The following is a 14,607-nucleotide window of genomic DNA, read 5'->3' as shown; positions in this document are numbered from 1 at the left end:
TCCTCTGTCCTACAGCAAAGAGCACAATGTCCAATCTGCAATAAGTGTGTGAGCTGAACGCTTTTTGCTCTTGAATTGTTGTTGTAAATATATTCAGCTTTTAAATTAAAATATGTTTACTTTTAGGAGCATTAAACATTTAAATACTTACATTGTTCAATGATGAAACATACTTATGAACACTAAAAAGCTTCGAAAAAGTGCTATCAGTCAAAGTGTTTTTATTTACATTGATTTATTGGCGCCTTTTTAAAGTAAAGTCAAGTAAAGTTTTTAGTTTAATTTAAAGCTTTGCAGTTGAAAATGAAAACTTAATCGACTATCGCGCTTAGAGCATGTTGACTACATTGTTCAAAACATTCGAGCTAATAACAAATTTCCTTATTTTCCCAAATGGAAGTCCGTCAGCGACTCTGTAAAGACTGAATTGTATGGTTAACCGAAAATAGTCGCATAGCATTAATGTAATAAGTAGAAGAAAGCTATAAGCATCTTAACGATACTTATTATTTCTTAGTAAATAATTGTACATACATTTTAAAATAACATAGTTGGGCATAAAGCTAGTTGCTCTTATAAGCAATCTTCACATTCTGACGTCAGATAAAATAATTAGCGTTTTAATGGCACGCGTCAACCAAATAATATTTTCGAATTTAATTTATTTAAATTAAAAAGACCATGCTGAAATACGTTATAATAGTCATTCATTCAAACTAGACCAGCCCGGTCACGGTTACATCGATAATGGAGTCGTCAAGGAACATCGATAACATTGTATCGATATGTCATACTAAGAGTTGTATATGTTGATTGTACTCAGCTTGCGCTAAAGTTCTTGCATTAATAATCTGTAATTACCAGAAGCAAACGCTGTTGCACTTATCTGCTCTGTTTTATTCAATCCCTACCCCCTCAACGTGCAATATTAATAGCTCGTAGCTGGATTAATGTGCACCAAAGGCGAAATATGAACGTGTTGCCACCGAACAAAGGAAAAAACTTTTGCTGCAGAGGAATTTGCTTCAATTAGCTTAAAGAAAAGTTGAAAATAAATACACACAGAGCCAAAATGTGGATAGAACCCAAGGAGTTGCTCCTCCTGCTGCCAGGATTATGGTGAGTAAATGTTCAACATCAAAAAACCACATTGCCATGTGGATGATAGGCTGGATGCTGTATTAAGAATAAAAACTATAAGTATGTTAGTTTGTGTGCCACCTACAATGTATACATATGTAAATGCATGTGTGTACATAAATATGTATGTTGTATTTGCTGATAACTTTAATGAACAGAGTTCAAGACAATCTTTTGTGTTCTTTTAAAACGCAAAAAGCTAAGAAACAGCTGTGTGCGCTGGAATAGAAGCAATACTGAGCCTTTACAGTGCAGTTCTAATTGCGACCAACAACTGTTTTTGCTGCGTAAAAGCCGCACACATTCGCCTACACGCACACCCATACATACATGTACATCAATATATATGTACATTTATATGTGTATGTATTTGTATTGCACTCGGCTGCATTTATATAACTCCCTTTTATCTTGTTTTCCTTCGCATTTCAGGACTGGAGAGATGTTCTCCAAGTACTTTGTGTTACAGAAACGTCGAGGACATGGAGAATCTGGTGGCTTTGGATCCATGCTGGTCGGTACCTTTGATAGTGTTATGAGCACAAAACCGGCGCCATATCGAATTCTGCATCAAACACCGTCCTCAGAAATCTCTTACGGTAGGTTTAAGCGCGCTGCTGCTTATCAATTAAATGTTCTACATATGTGTATGTATCTTTGAACACACATATAGAGACTATGTATGAGCATTCAGTTATTTATGGGTGTATAAACCACTGTAATGGCAGCCAGCACGAGATGTGAGTCATTAGCGTTGCAAAAAATTTATATATATACTTGTACATACATACATATACTATTGGTGTATGTACAATTACATGCACGTACAGATGTATAGCTCTCCTATTTTTTTAGTGGGCACTTTTTTGTTTAAGCACTGTGCCACTTCAATGATTGTGAGTTGTATATTTTTTTTCCCACAGAGATTGCCATTGCCACAACTCAAGATGAAATTGTTAAGGACTGGGAGTGGCTGCAAGTGAATCTCTTCAATGTGCTCAACGAAATGGAGAGTGAGGAGGAGGTTACCAACTTTACTTTATGCAAAATAAAGTCGCTTTTTGCGCAAAACAACCAAGACGATCCAGGGGAATCGGCTGATTTTAAAGTGAAGACATCGACTTTTAAATCTATTTTCAAGATGCCAGAAGAGGAGCGTCTGGTCAACACATATGCAGCCACGTAAGTCAAATTATACTATTATATGGAAAACTTTACTCTTATACCTTTTATGACGTACAGCTACGTAAAGAACAAAATTCCCAGAAAGGGTCATTTATATATCTCGCTGAATCACATCTGCTTCCATTCCTATATGCTGGGGCAGGAAATTAAGCGTATTATACGTTTCGCCGAACTGGAGGACATCAGTAGACATGGCAACATTATCTATATAAAGACCACAAACAATATGCAATATAATTTTACGCTGATTTTTGATGCCAGCGAAGCGCATTCCCTGATCGAACAGCTCAATAAAATGGCCATACAACAGTTGATACAGAACCCCGAAAGTCCAGTCGTAGATCACGATACTTCGAGACTAACGCGTCTAGGGGCGGCCAATACCAAGAATTCCAAGAAGCCCGTCCTATTACGCGATTTGACGGCTCGGCAGAAGTCCGAAGAGTTTCGCGTGTACTTCCGACTGCCACAGTCAGAGATCATCGATGGCAAGATCAAAGCAAATATATATACGCCCTATTCGAAACGCTTTAATTCGGGCCATATACTATTATCGCCAAACTTCCTGTGTTTTCGCAGCGATGTCAAGGATTTGGTTAGCGTTGTCATTCCCATGAAGACTATCAAGGTGGGTATTACTTACGTTTCCAACTTTATAAATATTTATTTCTATTGATCTTTGGTGCTTTAATTTGTAGAGCGTGGAGAAAAAAGATGATGGCCAACAACGTTATGACAATCAAATTGTCATAATAACGTCGGAGAATGTGCCTTTTGTGTTTGCCCAGATCATTGATCGTGAGGTGCTGATCTCGAAAATCACTGATTTACTATCACGTATACATATGTAAGTTGAATACCAAATCAGTGAGTAATCCGTAAAACAGCTGTGTGTGTCTTCTATAGACCCGTGAGTCGTGAACGCGCCAAATATGACATATCATGGAGTAAGCAGACCGCACTGATGAACACATTCAAGACAAATTTTAGTGCTGAGATGCAAAAGAAACAGGAGGAGAAGTTGGCACGCTGGGATTCGCATTTTCGTGATTTCGGTCGCGGCATTGGAATGTTCAGAACCACAGATGTGATTAATTTAATTGTCGAAGGCATACCGGACAAGCTGCGGCAAGAGATCTGGTTAATATTTTCAGGCGCCATACACGATAAAGAAATGAATCCGGGACTATACGAGGATCTGGTGGAAAAAGCTGCGTGCATAAAGGATTGCTTTGCGCACGATGAAATCGATCGTGATTTGCCGCGGTCGTTACCTGAGCATCCGGCCTTCCAGAGCCCCGACGGCATCGCAGCATTGCGACGTGTCCTGCAGGCTTATGCCTTGCGAAATCCACAGGTTGGCTATTGCCAGGCCATGAACATTGTGACATCAGTGTTCCTACTGTTTTGCGATGAAGAGAATGCCTTCTGGATGTTGGCCAGTCTCTGCGAAAATCTCCTGCCTGACTATTACAAAGACAAAGTGGTGGGCGCTCAGATAGACCAGGGCGTGCTCAATGAGCTGGTGGAGACACATTTGTCAGATTTGCACGAGCACTTGGACCAACTGGGTGTCATCAAGATGATCTCTATTTCGTGGTTTCTCACAATATTCATGAGCGTCATCTCATATGAAAGTTCGCTGCACATATTGGATTGTTTCTTCTATGAGGGCGCTAAGATCATCTTCATGGTAAGTAATTTAGTATTGAAGTGAGGAATTTACTAATGTACTTATGATGTTTTAAATGGACAATAGATTGCTTTGCAAGTCATCGAGTGGAACCGGGACAAGCTACGTCGGTGTCAGGACGATGGCGAAGCAATGCTGGTACTGCAAAAATTTCTAGAAGGCATCCACAATCCTGATTATCAAGTGCCACCATCAACAGACAAACGCAAAACAGAGCGCACCCAAACCCAGACAGTGCAAACGCTTATCCATGAAGCGTACACCAAATTTGGTGAGGAACTGACACAGCAACGAATCGAAGAGCTACGTAACAAGCATCGACGCCTGACGATGCGCCAATTCGATATTGACAACGAGAAGACTATTGTGAAGGCCTTCGTAGATAATCCATACTTTGAACGCGACGAGCTTCACATGCTTCTCACCATCATACGGGAGGAGAAAATGGCTCTCAAGTCTGTGCAGCAGCAACAGAAGACGCATGCCAACATGAGCGAAGCGCCCTCATTCCCACAATCTCCGGCACGCGCCGCACCTGGTGATTCTTCCGGCGCTCGTCATGAGGCCTACTGCGTTAACTACGAAGTATTCCACACGCTCTTCAACGAACTTACGCCCTGGCGCAAGTGTACAACGGTGGATATTGGCGAAAAATTATTTCGGGTAAATAATATATGTATATTGTATATTAAAATTCTCTCAAATGGATCTCATTTGGGTCTGAAATCCCTTATAATATTAGAAAATGATTTGGATAATAAATATTTATTGAGTACCCGTTAAATTTTAATCCATTAATCCATCAGTTTCTGTAGAAACCGTCAAAATTTTAATTCGATAAACAGAAAGATATATTTATGATTCGGATAACTAATCTATCTATCTAGCCTACTTTTAAAAACAAAACATTTCCTAACTTTTCGGTTTTATAGAAGTAAGATAACTGAACTGATCAAAAATTAATTGAGTTCATTTAACTTTTTAAAGTTATGTGCTTCCAAGTTCAGTTTAGTTTTGAAACTCGATATTAATTTGATTCTTGAAAACACTCGAAAGCTAGTTCTAAAATGCTTGCTTAATCTTTTTACTTCAACTATATTGAATAACATGTGGATAACATAATTTCTATTCAGTTGACGGACAAGAAAAGCACGGGAGTTCTTGATTTTGGTCAGATCATCCATGCCCTGGGCCTGGTCTGTTCCTCCAAGTATACGGAAAAGTTGAAACTCATGTTTATTTTGCATTTGCCACCACTATTGTCCAAGTCGGAGGTAGAACGTGCGCGTCGTCCGCGTCCCCGCAACAAGGACGATGCCGAGGAGGCCATAGAAGCGGAGGACTTTTTCGAGTAAGTTATTAAATTAATGAATTGATAATCGATATGCTAATTATGATTGCATTCCTTAGCGATGATCCGTCGGAGTCAATTGAGGCGCTACCATCCCCATCGGACCATAATTTCGACGCCGATGATTATGCATTGGTCAGCGCTACACAACATATGTACAACTTGGCTGGAATATCGGGCCACACCTTCAGAGATCCTTTGCGCACCCCGAATTTGTCGTTAAACTCGAATGCATCTTCATTGCCCGCCCAACCAACACGTGCCTCAACATTCTATGTGGATCTGCCGAGTGATTTGGCTGCTGGAGGAGCTTCACATGGTACTACTAATACACGCGCAGACGCTGGGCTGGACGAGGATCGGGACATCGGCCTGAGCCAGCAAGGTCGTCATGAATCGATTGACACATTTTCGGATATTTCAGATTTAGGCGCTGCTAAACTGACGCCTCCGCAGCCAACAGCGGCGGAGCAACTGATGCTGAACGTCGAGACTATATCGAATTTTTCACAGATCAGCGACTTGGTGGCAACGACGCGAATGGAACGAGCCGATTCGAATAACACAGATACGCGAAGCTTAGGCAGCTTAGGATATCTGCTCGATCAGCCTGATGATAGCTCATCAAATCGGCGACTTCTTCCGCATATGCGGAAGGAGAATTTTCAGTTGCTCTGGCGCAGTATTATTGAGATTTTGGGTTGTGTCCAGGATGAGGAGATGCGACGTGCTTGTAAGTCATTTTATAACGGATATTACTGTATTACTATATTGTATACCTAATTTATCTGTATTGTTGCGATAGATGAAAACATGATTGAAATGGGAAACAGCAATATCAGAAAGGAGCCGAGCGTTGAGAGCTTTACTCAACTAAATTTGGGAGGCAGTGGAGATGAGGTAAATAATGTCTCTAATAAGGAATTATTTTACTAACCTTTTCCGTTATACTAGCAACCGGACAGGAATGGCAATCCAACGACATCCGCAGCAGAACCAACGAGCACCACTCGACTATTTATAGCGCTTGAGGAGGAGCTGCGACAAGCGGCACTTCTATCTGGCAGTGAGAGTATTAGCAGTGGCAAGCCAACACCCCCCAGCAGCAGCAACGCATCGAGTGATTCTTATGGTTGGAACATTTCCATCAGCCAATTCATAGCCACTGTGCTGAGCGTCCCCACCATTGTCAAGGGTTTCATAACGCGCACTAATATTCTGGAACAAATCGAATTGCTGCAAAAGAAACGTCGAAAGTGTCTGTCCACAAACTATTGAAATTGTGTGCCGAATTAGTGCGTCCGAATGTCGTATATTGTTATAGTTACAAGCATGTCCCCTCCCTCACGGTAGGAATGCCTACACGTGGCCAGCTCTTGGTGTCTAAGCAAATGACTTCACGCTCGTGTCAGCGGACACATAGCATATGGCGAACTGAGCTAGCACAAGCATTTTAGCGGCAGCGCATTGCCTTTGTTCGAGAAGTGCGTTGAAAGAATTATCTTCTGCAAAAATCGTAACACCCTCCTAACCTATTTTGTTGTGACTTTATTCACTCAGTGAATGATTGTACTTTTAATAAAATAATTGTAAATTTGTAATGAGTTGCTTTAAAAAGGGAAAACATACAAAATTTTGAAAAGTCGTACTTTTCTTTAAACCAATGTTACGATTCTTGTTAGATAACATTCTTTCTATCGCCTTATTTAGGACTGTTTTATGTGCTGTCATAACTAAAGCGTTCCACGTCCCAGGTGCAAAATGCAAACTGTATTAGTCCCACAACTCTTTTAAATTACTCCATGTTTTATATAAAATATACGAAACTGTATTTCCAATTTAGTTAAGCCAATTGTGAATATGTGTAACTCTTAATAGAGTTTTATTATATATATATATATATAACGACAAAGTTATAATGTATGCTGAGACTTTTTCAATTATCTACTCTGCCATAGCTTCCTCCTGTCGTTTGCCCATCTTCTGTTGTCGCTCATGCTCGGCTGTACGCACCAGACATTCCTCATATGTCCACTTAGGAAAGACGCGTTTGTATAGGTACATAAAAACCGTGTCGTAGGAGCGCAACTGTCCATCAAAGTAGCACTTCATATGACCATGCGTGCCTAAGGACTCCTTGATGTGGCCTAGACGCCCGCATTTGGTGCGTAGTTTGACAGGCTTAAAGTATTCCACATCGTCCTTGTAAAAGAACATGTAGCGTATGGTGGCCGACCTGCGATTTATACGCATTGGGTGTCCACTGAGGACTACTCGTTTCAAAACAATGCGGTCCGGATTGCATGAGAGCAAACGTCCGCGCGCCACAAGCGCCAATGTCGAATCCGGATTCACCTTAAAAGCGAGCACTGCAGCAGGAGGGAATTGTATGGGCGCATAAAATGTGGCGCAGACAGTCTCATAAGGCCGGAAATAACGTTCGAACTATCATAAATTAAAGTAAGATTATCCAAAGGAATGGAAACCAGATACAGATACACCTACCTTATGTTTATCACCATTGGTGTGCTGACTGTAGATGGGATTGACGACAAAACGACGATAGCCGCACTGAACAATGAGCTGCTCCTTGGACTTTAGCGGCACTTCCGAATCGGGTGTGCGTTGCAGTATCACGTTCATAACGCACATTTTATGCTCGTGCGGCAGCATTCCATACACAATAACATTATCGGCCAGATGTGCGGACTTAAATGCAGTCCAACTGGACTTGGGCACGTTTATCACATATAATGAGATATAAGAGCCAGGCTGAAAAGGAAGAAAGCCGGATGGATATGGAGTTAGGTTTTCTTTTTCAGTTACTTACCACCACACCGTCAAATTCCTTGGCCTCAGCCAGTATGCGTCGCTTGGTGCGATCGAAATTCGGAAACTGATAGATGCGCGCATAGTCGCTGGGCAAATTCTCTTTGGCATCCCAAGGTGAAGTGCGAAACGACTCTAGGCCGCGATATTTCTGGAAACGTTCATGTGCGGGCACATCCAGTGGTGTGTCTATCTCATCAGGCCAGAGCTGATCCGTGCGTGCCTCTTTAAGTTTCTGCAGAGTCTCACGTTCCTCCTGGAAGTCCATCTGCTGATCATACTTGTCATCATTAATAGCCGCGTCCGATGCAACAGAAACACTGTCCAGATATTCCTCAGTATCTGAATCGCGTTTTTCACATTCATCTTCGAAGGACTTATTGTCACACGACATGAAGTCATCATCATCATTATTAGCTGGATCATCACCCATGTCATCGTCATCGTCGTCATCATCCTCGTCTTCTTCCACTTCCTCAACTTCAGGTATCCAAGCGGCCTGATATTCACTATAGCCTTTGGGCACACGTTTTATCAGTTTCATTTTCTTTGTCTCATTTTGTGAAGCCTCGATTTCTTCCTCAGTTGGCCATGTTTGCTCCGCATCCATGGGATCTGGTATGTGCTCGCTCTGCAATGAAGTTTGTTTCTCAGGATCACTGCGATTCATGACGCGTACTTCCCCACAATTTCTCTTGTCCAACATGTAGGGATCGGGCACCGCGTCTATCTGTCCTAATTGAAAATCTCCAAGACCCGGTATGTGAACTAGACCGTTGATATCAAGCGGCTGTCCACGGACGAACCCGGTCACTTTCAGTGTTCCCAGTTCGTTGTTGGGATCGGCATTTGGAACATAATCCACAATATCGCTTAAGAGATGCGGACGATTATCCTTATTGTGGATAATTCGTTTCTTTTGACCACCAATGCGACGCAAGACATTTAAGCCCTCGCTTGCTGTGTCCAACTGCATGACTTTCTCCTCAGGCAACACCTTGGAAAGAATCTTTTGGGCTGCCTGCTTGGCTGCTGCTCGTTTCTTTGGATTTATGGATTCCAGATCCATCAGTGCGACAAGTGGTGTTGGTATGCCTTGTGCAGATATCATATTAAAAATTCGCTGACCCCATCGATCAAATATCTCATCTTCTCCAAAGGCTGCAGAAGTTAAGAGCATAGTCGTATCACACACTTTGAGGTAGTCCAACACAACCAGTTCATTGCCGCGACCCACAGGTGGTATGACAAAGGCAAAACGTTGCTTAAACCGTGGCAGGTTTATATACACAGTGCCATTGGGAGAGTTTTCCACCAGCAGTTCGCTGTCACAACTCTCTAGAATGGCCAAGGCGGATCTTGGATCAATTTGCTCATGCAGGGGCAGCAAGCAAACTAGAAATGGCGCCGTATTTTGTCCACCAAGTTTTCGTTTTTCTAGCCAAACCTCTTCACGCTTATTCTTGCGCAGCTGTAGAAGGCACATGTGCAATGTTTAAGGCAAGCAGGTGGAAGTTTCAAGCCACAAACGCACTCACCTGATTCATTTGATTGCGTCGTTGATCCTTGCGCTGCTGCTGCTTGTGCTTGCGCGAGACGACTTTAAGGCTAACCTTGCCTGTGGCATAGCAACATGAAATTCGATATGAATATGAAATCAATTTAGTTTACATTTTCTCATAACTTGTTACAACCTCACCTTTAAGCGCATTTTCAATGGCCCCTTTTGAGCGATGTTTTCCCGTTTTGTGCGCCTTGTTTGTTTGCTTAAGCGGCCCAGGACGATGAAACGTATGATCCGCCATACTTCCTTCTCGTTTTCAGCAATTAATGCACGACAATTCTGTATTTAACTAAGTTTTTAAGAAATTGTTTTGTTTTTCGAGCGCTGCGAGCACATGTTCCCAAACAGTGTGGTCATAAAAGAAAAGTAAAATATTCATGGGCCAAGTGTGTACACACTACATGATTTCAGTGTTGTACAATGTACAATAACAATGAGTCACATATGCGCTAAATATTCAAAGTTGAAGTAAAGGCCCTCGACTAGAGTTGGGCACGGGCCGTGTTTTTTGTCGTGGCACTTCGTGCCACGCGTGGGCCCGCGTGTTCGTGTTGTAAATTCCGATTTCGTGCGTGGCCGTGCGTGTTCGTGTTGAGCCAAAAAGGCACGACAAAACACGCACGAGGAAACACGAAAGAACACGAACATAGCACGAAATAAAATGAACAACTAAAGTAATAAAAAAAACGAATGTTGGGTAAATAATCAAAATATATCGATAATTCGATTACTTTTAGCGTTTGCCCATATTTAGAACACAAGCTATACACATTTTTAGACAATTCATGTTACGATGTCCCAAAAACACAAAGTAAAATTGCAAGATGCAATCCGTAATAATGATCCGCGTTGCAAGTTAATTACGCCCGAAAACGCAAAAAGCGTGGTGTGGAAAACGTTTGCACAAATTGAGTACAACAATAATCATGAGGAATTTGTTTGCTGCAGCAAATGTTAAGCTATTTTTGCTTACACGTCAAAAACTGGAACAGGCACACTTCTGCGACACAAATGCGCAAAGCCCCTTTCACCTACACAATCAACACTCAACGCATTTTCTAAAAAGTTTGTTTTAAATTTTTATATTTAATATATAAAAAGTTCGTGTTGGGCCGTGTTGGGCCGTGTTAAAAAAAATTTTCGTCGTGCGTGCGCGTGCGTGTTTCTAAAAGTTAATTTCGTGGCCGTGTCGTGTCGGGCCGAAAATAGCCGGCCCGTGCCCATCTCTACCCTCGACCCATTAATAAAACACATCTTGATTTTTTTTAAACCACATTCAATGTAAATATGTATTTGTTTTTATGGTATATTTGTAGTATATTGCATATGCATGGTCTACACAACCAAACATGCTGCTTGCTTTAATATAACGCTGTTTATATAATACTCGTAGTTTATTTTATATGATATATATTTTTTTCTTCTGGTAGTAGTCGAATGTATGTTTATAACTGCGTTTGGCTATGCTGCTTTAACATTGTTACTTTGACCGCCACAAAATGGTGTTCCAATATGCTAAATACATAGCATGTATAGTATTATGCCGGAGCTTATGTGGAGTGTCAACTAACTTAGTATAACTTTAGAGTAGTTTTTATGTTGTTTTGTGTAAATAATTGTAAATTGTGTGCATAGTATTAAACATTTGCATGTTGTGTGTGGGATTAAAACTTAACGGTAGGTATCCATAACACTTAGCAATACGTAATAAAAACATAAATTATTAAATAAATATAATATAAGAAAGAGTTTTAGGTAAATTGATTGATTGTTTTCATTTAATTGTTTGGATTTTGGTTCAATATATGTATGTGTGTTTCATGTTGCTTTCTTTACTACATGCTGCAATCAATTTATTTAACACACATAGGAGAGGTCGCCTATGTTTTAGTACAGTTTTTACATTCCAATATTTTCATAATACTTGCATTTCTTTTAAACTACTTGCATAAATTCTATGGGCGACGCCACGACATTATTACAAAATGGCGGCGATCGCTTGAGCCCGCAATTGGCGTGCTGGACAAATCTCAATAATGCATGATTTTGCCACGCGTTTTATTATAATTGGTTTTATTGTTATCATTATTATTACCTTTAATTTATGTATATCTGTAACCAATATGGGTGCACGCCCTCAACATTTAAAGGAGTCTCCCTACCAAAAATAAAGTATGTATGCAGTTGTATATTTACTTGTTTGTATATATGTGTATGTATACATTTATATATGCACTCTATTTTTTATGCAGTTGCTATCAAAATCGCCCACAGTCGCCCCCCATACAATATAAAAAATTACCTAACCAATTCCAGCAAACACTCCTCCACTTCCTCATCCACACTATTTTTTAACGCACTGCAAATTTACATACATACATGTACATACATACAAAAATGTGCTTGCCATGTGATGAAATGTTTCACTAAAAACTTCATTCATTAAAAATTGGTGCCAACGTTTTTAAATGCAGTTAACATGCTCGCCACTAACTCTCTTGCTTCGCCACTTTCATTACCCCCTGCCCCAGCCATCGCTTTAGTTGCATTTATTTTATGTTTCATCTACTATATTTGTGTTTGCTTTGTTTTACAATTTGCTCTTTATTTTGTGCGACTCGCATTGTGTGCGCACGCAGAATTTTACATATTTTTGCACTGAGCGCACACGGAACGCGCCTTTGTATTGTCACGCACAAAATCATGCACATTGAATTTTCCATCATCGCCGTGATCGTAGCCGCGACTCTTCAGTTGTCTGGAAAGTGAGAAACAAAACGTTAATTCATTATAACAAATTGCAGTTTACTCAAATGAGATAATTAATTGCCCGGTAGACGTGCTGGTACGACTTCGTTGTACCCTACACCCACAATAAATAATTAAGGGTTCAAACAGGGTATAGGAACAAGAGGATGTTATCAATCAAATCTGTCACCTCTCAATCGGGTGAAGTTTTTAAAGTTGTAAAGGCTCTAGTTCTTATTTATTTATATTAGCTATTTATTTATTTATATTAACTTATATTTAATTTATATGTGTAAAAGACTTTCATAACGATCAAGAAGCGTTCTATGGACAGATGAAGGTTTTTTGAAGCATTGGGATTCGAATTATAATTACATAACAGAAATAAATACACCCAAAAATAATAAAAAATTTTAATACTGCACTCAATATTAGAGCTCCATTTAACTTTGTTTAGAAGCAGCTTACAGCTTACTTGCGATAGATTAACTCAAATTTCCTCAACAAATTATATTATAGTGTGCAATGGAATAGACGGATTTGCGACACTGCGCTCCACTGGGATGCAGGGCTAATGGTTAATTATGGTTATAGTTATATCTTTAATAAAATAACCAAATACAGATCCCAAAAAATAATTTTAATTAAATTTTATCGAAAGTCTTTCATTAAACAGACATGCCTCCTTCTTATAGGGACTACCACCCATTATCCAGGTTTGAGGAACAAAAACTCACTTTACTTAATAAATAAAATTATAATAAAATATTTATTTGTTTTGAGTATAGGTCGAATAGAGTAATCTTTACACAGAGAAGCGAAACTAATTGCCTTGCCGTCTAGTTCTTATTTGTACAATTACACTTCTTTTTTTGCTCACCTGGCAACAGCTGTAAAAGCCAGCTCCACGTTGAGTCCGGTCTTGGCCGACGTCTCCATGAATGGCACATTATGCTCACGCCCCAAGCGCTCTCCGTCCTCGCGTTTCACCTGCCGCTCACTGCTGCCACAATCGGCCTTGTTGCCTGTAAAATGCAAGACAAGTTTCTAAAGTTCGACAGGGCTTGTATATATATTATATATTTTTTGTTTTTCTTTTCTCTGTAGCTGCACTAATTTAATTTGCTGGTGGTGCTAGTACTACTGGCTTTAATCAAATGTTATTTAGTTTGGAAAACTTTTGCATTAACTGAATACTCACCAATTAAAACGATAACCACGTCCTCCTGTGCATATTCCCGTATTTCGCCCAGCCAGGCGCGAATGTTGTCGTATGTCGTCTTGTTGGTCACATCGTAGAGTAGCAGCAGGGCTAAGGCACATATGTGTGCCAAATGTAATTAAACGAAACCAAATTCAATTACCGTAGCCATTGCTTGAGACAATTTATGGGGCATTATCTTACGAATATGTTAGGATTAATATGAAAACTTAAAATAATTACATTTCATGTTTATAAGTCATGTATATGTACAGTGAAAACTTTCTTGGCCAATTTTTGTCCGCCCAAGGGGAGTGTCCGCTTAAGGGGATACTTAAATACTTTAAACACCGATGGCATGTTTTTAAAAAAAGTGTCCGCCGAAGAGAGTGTCTGGATAAAAGAGTTAAGGGAGTTTTCACTGTATATGTAGATTTTGTTGATTATTTTTCATCAACATTTTGTAAAGGAAAATATTTTACAAAAGTGTTTTTTTTTTTCAAAAATGTACAAAATCAAGAACTACTCGTATGTAAAAGTAGGCGCTTTCAGCAGTTTCATAAAGATAGGACACTTTTTTTAAAAATGTTGTCGAATTATAATTTTAATATTAAGTTGGCTACGAAAATATTTGCGTAAGATTACGAAGGCTGTTCAGTTTAAGTTTTTTCTCATTAGAAAATATAACCTAAAATATTTAAAAAGCCTCATATAATGTCTCTCAAGATATGGCTATATTATCCAATTTCCAGATAGGGTTGAAAATATATCGAAAGCGCAGTGTGATTTTAGATAAGTACTTTATTATCCACTGAAGCTCCTGTATTTTTGCATGCGGTTATTGAATTTAAGGTAAATCTAATATATTTTGAATGCTTAATTCAAAAAAATAAATA

General features: G+C 39.7%; 3 protein-coding genes across 4 annotated transcripts in view; 1 reads left to right on the top strand and 2 right to left on the bottom strand.

Annotated features, from left to right (window-relative positions):
- Positions 1–825: 825 nt before the first annotated feature.
- On the top strand, positions 826–7,281 carry LOC115623256 (TBC1 domain family member 9). Its single transcript, XM_030517526.1, has 11 exons — positions 826–1,119; positions 1,573–1,739; positions 2,064–2,322; positions 2,383–2,953; positions 3,024–3,172; positions 3,232–4,018; positions 4,085–4,681; positions 5,152–5,369; positions 5,429–6,102; positions 6,175–6,269; positions 6,324–7,281. The coding sequence occupies exons 1-11, from the start codon at positions 1,073–1,075 to the stop codon at positions 6,645–6,647; spliced, it is 3,888 nt and encodes a 1,295-aa protein (XP_030373386.1). The 5' UTR covers positions 826–1,072; the 3' UTR covers positions 6,648–7,281.
- LOC115623257 (pre-rRNA-processing protein TSR1 homolog) lies at positions 7,201–10,097 on the bottom strand. Its single transcript, XM_030517527.1, has 5 exons — positions 9,898–10,097; positions 9,737–9,816; positions 8,200–9,669; positions 7,875–8,141; positions 7,201–7,814 (listed from the first exon to the last, which is right to left on the bottom strand). Exons 1-5 carry the CDS (start codon positions 10,001–10,003, stop codon positions 7,314–7,316), a joined length of 2,424 nt encoding a protein of 807 aa, XP_030373387.1. The 5' UTR covers positions 10,004–10,097; the 3' UTR covers positions 7,201–7,313.
- Positions 10,098–12,346: 2,249 nt separating this feature from the next.
- Positions 12,347–14,607, bottom strand: part of LOC115622403 (ras-related protein Rab-26) — a 33,924-nt gene continuing 31,663 nt past the window's right edge. For both annotated transcript variants that reach the window (XM_030516334.1, XM_030516333.1), the window contains 3 exons: positions 13,712–13,822; positions 13,391–13,535; positions 12,347–12,520 (listed from right to left, as the gene is read on the bottom strand). In XM_030516334.1, the coding sequence (XP_030372194.1) occupies positions 12,406–12,520; positions 13,391–13,535; positions 13,712–13,822 (371 nt within the window). In that variant the 3' untranslated portion in view covers positions 12,347–12,405. The remainder of the gene's footprint in view (positions 12,521–13,390; positions 13,536–13,711; positions 13,823–14,607) is intronic.

Source organism: Scaptodrosophila lebanonensis, unplaced genomic scaffold (assembly GCF_003285725.1).
Source record: "Scaptodrosophila lebanonensis strain 11010-0011.00,11010-0021.00 unplaced genomic scaffold, SlebRS2 tig00000043-arrow-pilon, whole genome shotgun sequence".
Classification (NCBI taxonomy): Eukaryota; Metazoa; Arthropoda; class Insecta; order Diptera; family Drosophilidae; genus Scaptodrosophila; species Scaptodrosophila lebanonensis.
The sequence above is the reverse complement of the archived record's forward strand: the minus strand, read 5'-3'. Positions and strand labels throughout refer to the sequence as shown.

What these genes read in the sequence shown, in the direction of transcription:
- LOC115623256 (XM_030517526.1), top strand. Translation starts at nt 1,073, where the DNA reads ATGTGGATAGAACCCAAGGAGTTGCTCCTCCTGCTGCCAGGATTATG. An exon ending in CTCCTGCTGCCAGGATTATG is followed by an intron (nt 1,120 to 1,572) that starts GTGAGTAAATGT and finishes TTCGCATTTCAG; the next exon opens with GACTGGAGAGATGTTCTCCA. An exon ending in TTCCCATGAAGACTATCAAG is followed by an intron (nt 2,954 to 3,023) that starts GTGGGTATTACT and finishes TTTAATTTGTAG; the next exon opens with AGCGTGGAGAAAAAAGATGA.
- LOC115623257 (XM_030517527.1), bottom strand. Translation starts at nt 10,003, where the DNA reads ATGGCGGATCATACGTTTCATCGTCCTGGGCCGCTTAAGCAAACAAAC. An exon ending in GACGCAATCAAATGAATCAG is followed by an intron (nt 9,670 to 9,736) that starts GTGAGTGCGTTT and finishes TGCCTTCTACAG; the next exon opens with CTGCGCAAGAATAAGCGTGA. An exon ending in CCAATGGTGATAAACATAAG is followed by an intron (nt 7,815 to 7,874) that starts GTAGGTGTATCT and finishes AATTTATGATAG; the next exon opens with TTCGAACGTTATTTCCGGCC.